At 45.7% G+C, this 5,682-nt stretch overlaps 2 protein-coding genes across 2 annotated transcripts in view; both read left to right on the forward strand.

Moving 5' to 3' along the window:
- Trak2 (trafficking kinesin protein 2) overlaps window positions 1-2,322 on the forward strand; it is a 54,187-nt gene extending 51,865 nt beyond the window's left edge. The window contains exon 17 of the mRNA XM_026788849.1: window positions 615-2,322. Coding sequence (XP_026644650.1) covers window positions 615-1,293 — 679 coding nt within the window. The 3' untranslated portion in view covers window positions 1,294-2,322. The remainder of the gene's footprint in view (window positions 1-614) is intronic.
- Window positions 1,358-5,682, forward strand: part of Als2cr12 (amyotrophic lateral sclerosis 2 chromosome region 12) — a 24,803-nt gene continuing 20,478 nt past the window's right edge. The window contains exon 1 of the mRNA XM_026788833.1: window positions 1,358-1,443. Within this exon, the coding sequence (XP_026644634.1) occupies window positions 1,358-1,443 (86 nt within the window). The remainder of the gene's footprint in view (window positions 1,444-5,682) is intronic.

Raw genomic sequence — 5,682 nt, forward strand, 5'->3', positions numbered from 1 at the left:
TAAACAGGAAGTCAAACGTTCACAAATGCTGTGTCCTCTGCACAAGTTAGAGCTCTGGAAAGTTATTAATTTATTAATCTTATACTTGTCACAATCTTTAAAACTCTTGATACTGTGATACGTATATTTTCTTTTACCAGTGAAAATGTATTAAACCCTGATAACATTTGTTCATGAATAAAGCTGACAAAAGATGAGCCCTTCCATTCCACCATGACTGTAAATATATGATTTATTTAGCTTTTTTCTTAATTAAGCACAGAATAAGAAACAAGATTTAGTAGCTTTGAAGCTTTTCATTATTTTTAATTTCTTAAAAATACACATTCCTAAGAAGAACTGACAGTGCTGTTCATGGGTACCCCTGTTTTACTGTTGTTTAGGGTTAATACTATCCGAAAAAAATGGCAATTAGCAATTAGACTGTTTTTCAGTGAAATGAAGTTGGAAAGGCTACCTTTAGAACCCAGCTGGTTGGTCATCCCCGTGCAGATGCAAGGTTGCTTTCCATACAAGGCTGAGCACTTAGTGCATTTTTCTTGATGGAGCAGAGCAAACATTAAGTGCCGACTTGGGGTTCCTGATCCCTGAGCATGCTCCCTCTTTCCTTCCAGCTCCGGGTTCCCGTCACTGTCCTGTGGAGGTGGTGGGAGCAGCTCCTCCAGCCCGGCTGTGAACTCCCCTGCCTTGTCCTACCGGCTCAGCACTGGGGAATCCATCACCAACCGGCGTGACTCCACCATAACACTCAGTAGCACGCGGAGCCTAGCCAAGCTCCTGCAGGAGCGAGGCATCTCTGCGAAGGTGTACCACAGCCCAGCTTCAGAAATCCCGCTTCTGTGGCCTCGCCCCAAGGCCCTGGCCACCCCTTCCACACCACCAAACTCCCCATCACAGTCACCGTGCTCCTCTCCCTTGCCCTTCGAACCCCGAGTCCACGTCTCCGAGAATTTTTTGGCTTCCCGACCAGCTGAAACATTCCTGCAGGAAATGTATGGCTTAAGACCTTCAAGGACCGCGCCCGATGTTGGCCAGCTGAAGATGAACTTGGTAGATAGGCTAAAGAGACTGGGCATAGCCAGGGCGGTCAAGACCCCTGATCCCCAGGAGAACGGGAAAAGCCGAGAGGCAGAAACGGGTCTTCCAAAACCAGAGTCTGCTGTTTATTTAAATTCAAGTGGAAGTTTACTAGGTGGGCTGAGGAGGAATCAGAGCCTTCCGGTCATGATGGGCGGCTTTGGAGCCCCAGTTTGCACAACCTCACCCAAAATGGGAATCCTGAAGGAAGACTGAGGCTCAGCACCGACTGACCTCACATATAAATTATTAGCACATGAAGGACAGGGATGCACTGAGGATGGGAACCGGCCAAGGAGAGCAAAGGAAAGTCGAAGAAGGGCTGTGGATGTGCGGAGGGTGTCGTGGGGGGATGGAGGCGTTTGGGTGAGGTCTTTGAGGATGGAGTCATAAACAGGAGGTAAGGACATGAGTAGGTCGGAGACAGAAATGACAGAAATGGAAGGAAGGGTTAGCGTGCTTCTCCAGCTGAGTTTCCTTGCCTTGAAAGTGAAAAACGAATAGAAAAACAAATCCAGCCCTATGGAACACAGCAGTAATACTGAACTGCTGGCCCCTCAGTCCCTAGAGATCACAAGCAGGAAGAGCCTGCCTGGTAGGAGAGCCAGGAACAGCGCGGCCGTCCCGGCCTGCGGCTGTCCCAGAGGGTTGGTGCAGCGTTGTCTGTTACTAGGACTGCTGGCATTTTCCCCGCTGATACGCGGTCAAATTGTGTACCCGTCCAATGGTGCGCTCACAACATTAGCAAAATAAGAGTTCTGTCCCTCGCTTCAAAAGTGGAGACTTTATTGCTTCAGAACACTCTCGGACACCGAGAGCCAAACACCACCCCTATTGCATTGTATTTGCGATTACTAAAACTTCAGTTTTTTTAAACTTGTATTTTTGTACAACATAACAAAAAATTTAAAAAATAACCATGTGAGCGGGCTTGGGAGGGATTTAGGACGGAAAATGGGGGTAAATGAGGATCAAGAAAGCTCTTCAGGACATTTCTTCTGGATAATATGGTGGCCAAGGAATGCAGACACAATGCATGTTTCTCAGATTTCCTTGGAGGCCGTAAGGCTTAGACCAGAAGTGCAATCAATAGTACTTAGATTATGTTGTATATTTATATCTGTAAATCTTTAAGAAAAGTTAGTTGTAACTAACTTCTTCCAAAGTGTGCTATGCATATTTTTAATGAAAGATGACATGTATTTGCACAAAAATTCTCAGGCACATTAAATTATAAACTGAAGTGAAACCCAGGCACTTGCTCGAGCGTGTTTGTCAGATTCCCGTTGTTTCCCTGGTGTCGGTTAAAACAGCTGCCTAGTTCCTGGCACCTGCAGAAGCCGAGAAGGACCCTGTTCATGGCTAAGACAGGCGAGGCCTGGAGACGGGTCCCGGGATTCAGCAGTGCGGTGCGGGCCTTGAGTTGGGAAGAAAGCTCTGCTTTCTGAGGTGGCCGGCCATGGCTTTGTCTTGAGGGGTCCTTCAGGAAAGAAGGTCACACGTGAGGAGAAGAGGGAACTCTTTGTTCTGTCTGTGAAAGCAGGAAGTCTCTCCCTTGGTCGTCTTGGTGCTTAACTTGCAAATGCTCAGCTTGAGAGGAATTCTTCGTTTCCACGGAAAGTTGCTTCCTTCTCTGTCTCGAACCTCCTCCCCAAGAAGAGATAAAACCCAAATCCACACGATGGTGAGGACACATGGGCTTTCTATATTTCTAGAATTTATAAAACTTTTCTAAATAAATCTCTCAGCCACCAAGGGTGGTCACCTTTTGCCTGGTCTAGCTGCTGTCAACAGATCATCACGCACACGTCCACGAAGGACTCCAGGTTAGCAGCGACCTTGCACAAACGCATTCAAACAAGAATTTCTGGTGTTTCAGTTTCCTAAATAGTCCAATGCATTTTTTTTAAAAATTACTTTTCTTGTCTCTAAATAACTGAGTGCCTCCGTCAGCAAAAGCTCCAGGCTTTGAAGAAAGGACACGTCCATCGCTTGGACCTTCACAGCTTCTGAAGAGGAGCAGGAGGAAGGAGGGAAGCATGGACTTGACAGGGAAGTAGCGTGTTCAGTAACCGAGTTCATAGATGTCACATAAACTACGATAAGTTGGCTAGCCATTGTGAAGTTGTGTTGAGAGTTCTATACTTCTGTATAGTCAGTGCCTGAGTGACCGCTGGAGGCAGGGTGGTGCCTTAGCACCGAGCGAGCGTGTCCGGTTAAAGAAATCCAGATGGGTTTTTGAAAATTAAATTGATTTTTTTAATGTTCTAATGGTGATTTTGAAGTTTGCACCTAAAATTATTTTTGGTACCGAGAACTGGTTAGACCAGGCTGTCTCTAAAATGTAGTAGGACCTGGAGCCTTCCCACAGGTTCTTCCTCCGTGGAACTATTACGCTCGGATACCCTGCTCATGCTTTTATTCTGTTTACAGTACCGGCTGGTGTGTACTTTGATGCGCACATGGGGAAACCCAGCTTTCTCCTTCGGGATTTTCTCATTATTTCTCAGGTACTTCTGAGTGTCCTGTCACCGTTTAGGAGAGTCTTCTTAAGCTCAGAATTAAAATTGCCCCAGCCTGGTCTACAAGAGCTAGTTCCAGGACAGGCTCCAAAACCACAGAGAAACCCTGACTTAAAAACCAAAAAAAAAAAAAAAAAAAGAATTAAAATTTCCCTGAATTTTGGAGATCCCAAATCTTATGTAAATAGCCTTAGGTTTAAATCCTTAGACATTAATGACCAGTGTTAGTTAAGTAGGTTTTGTTTTTCAGTCCTGTGATCGCCCTTGATGTGACACAAACGGTCAGAGTCTGTCGAGGGAAGATGTTGAAGGAGGCTCCCAGGAGCCTCGCCCATAGTGAAGGCACGCTTTACACAGTATTCAAGCTCCTCGTCATAATCAGTAGTGAGAGCTTCTCACACCAGGTTGACTAGTGGGGCCAGGGCTGCCTGTGGCTGGGCCACCTCTGCGTCAGGTGCGTAGAGACCTGTACTCACAGTGTGGCAGCAGGTATGGCGTGGGGCTCCGGGGACTCCAGGAAAATAGCCTTATGTCATATCTGGAACCTGACTTTGTCAAATAGCTCTTATTGCACCTTCCTTTGCTCTATCAATTGTAAATCGGATAATAAACACAAGTAGCTTCTTACATTGTCCTGTGTCTCCCTGTGATTTTTGTTTCAGTCCTATACAATCCAGCATGAAGTCTTTATAGAAAGCATCCCATATTTGTTGAACTAATACCAAAAAAAAAAAAAACAACCCCAAATCATTAATAGTCAAGGAGTAAGCAGCTCTTTTAAATTTAAAAATTAAATTAAAATTTTTGTTACTGTGAGGATCGTCTTGGGGGTCAGAAACAGTCTGCAACAGCCACTTCTCTCCTTCAGCCACGTAGCTTCTGGGTATCAAATCCAGGCGGTCAGGCTTGGATCAAGTGCCTTTTCCCACTGAACCACTTGCTGGCCCGCAGGTATTTTTAGATCTAGACTACACCACATCACGACAGCTCCGTCCCAGAGTGACACCAATCAAGGATAAAGTCATCACTAAGCAGACAGTAAGTGCGGCAAGGTTCAAAAATGACAATGCGGTTCTTTCCCTGTAGTTCACGACCCTCTGATTACACAGCTCCTCAGGCGTTGTTTCTAAGTGTGGACGTTGTTGGAATTGATACAAAGGCTCACTCAATGTCCTCGTCTCTGTCTGCTGTGGTCCTGGGGATCTGAGCTAGGGCTCACGCATAGGCAAGCGTTCTACCTCTGAGCTATATGTCCCCTGCTAACCAGGCAGTGGTGGCTCACACTCAGGAGGCAGGCGGATCTCTGAGTTCGAGGCCAGTCTGGTCTACAGAGAGAGTTCCAGGAGAGCCAAGGCTATACAGAGAAACCCTGACTTGAAAAATAAAAAGAAGGGTCTGGAGAGATGGCTCAGAGGTTAAGAGCACTGGCTGCTCTTCCAGAGGTCCTGAGTTCAATTCCCAGCAACCACATGTGGCTCACAACCATCTGTAATGGGGTCTGGCGCCCTCTTCTGGCCTTCTGACATACATACAGACAGAATATTGTATACATAATAAATAAATAAATCTTAAAAAAAAAAAAAGAAAACAGAAAACCACAAAAGATTAATTGTGCTTTTATCTCATTTCATTTCACTTTGTATGTTACTGGTTATTTCTGAATTTGCCTTTTAGCTCTATTGAGCCTAACACGGAGATGCTCCCCGTGCCTAGGATGGAGCCTGGCATTCAGGCAGAACACACACAGGTTGTGAGCTTCCAGCTTCTGTGAACTATGGGATGTGGGGCCATCACTGAACCAGGAGTCTGTGGATTAGAATCAGCCTTAATTTAGAAAAGAAAAACAGAATAGTAAGCGAACAGGTATCGTTCGTGAACCTTCATTAGGCATCTTTTAGTTGAGCCGTGGAAAAATCAAAACGAATAAGCAAGCAACTTTTTAGCTTGGCTGTTTTCTCTCTTTTGTTTTATTTGGCAAGATCTACTTCGTTTAGGAGGGAGAAAGAAACCCAGGACAACGTGCAGCTGACAAATAGCCCATCCCAGCCGGGCGGTGGTGGTGCACGCCTTTAATCCCAGCACT

The sequence above is a fragment of the Microtus ochrogaster genome, unplaced genomic scaffold (genome assembly GCF_000317375.1).
Source record: "Microtus ochrogaster isolate Prairie Vole_2 unplaced genomic scaffold, MicOch1.0 UNK8, whole genome shotgun sequence".
NCBI lineage: Eukaryota > Metazoa > Chordata > Mammalia > Rodentia > Cricetidae > Microtus > Microtus ochrogaster.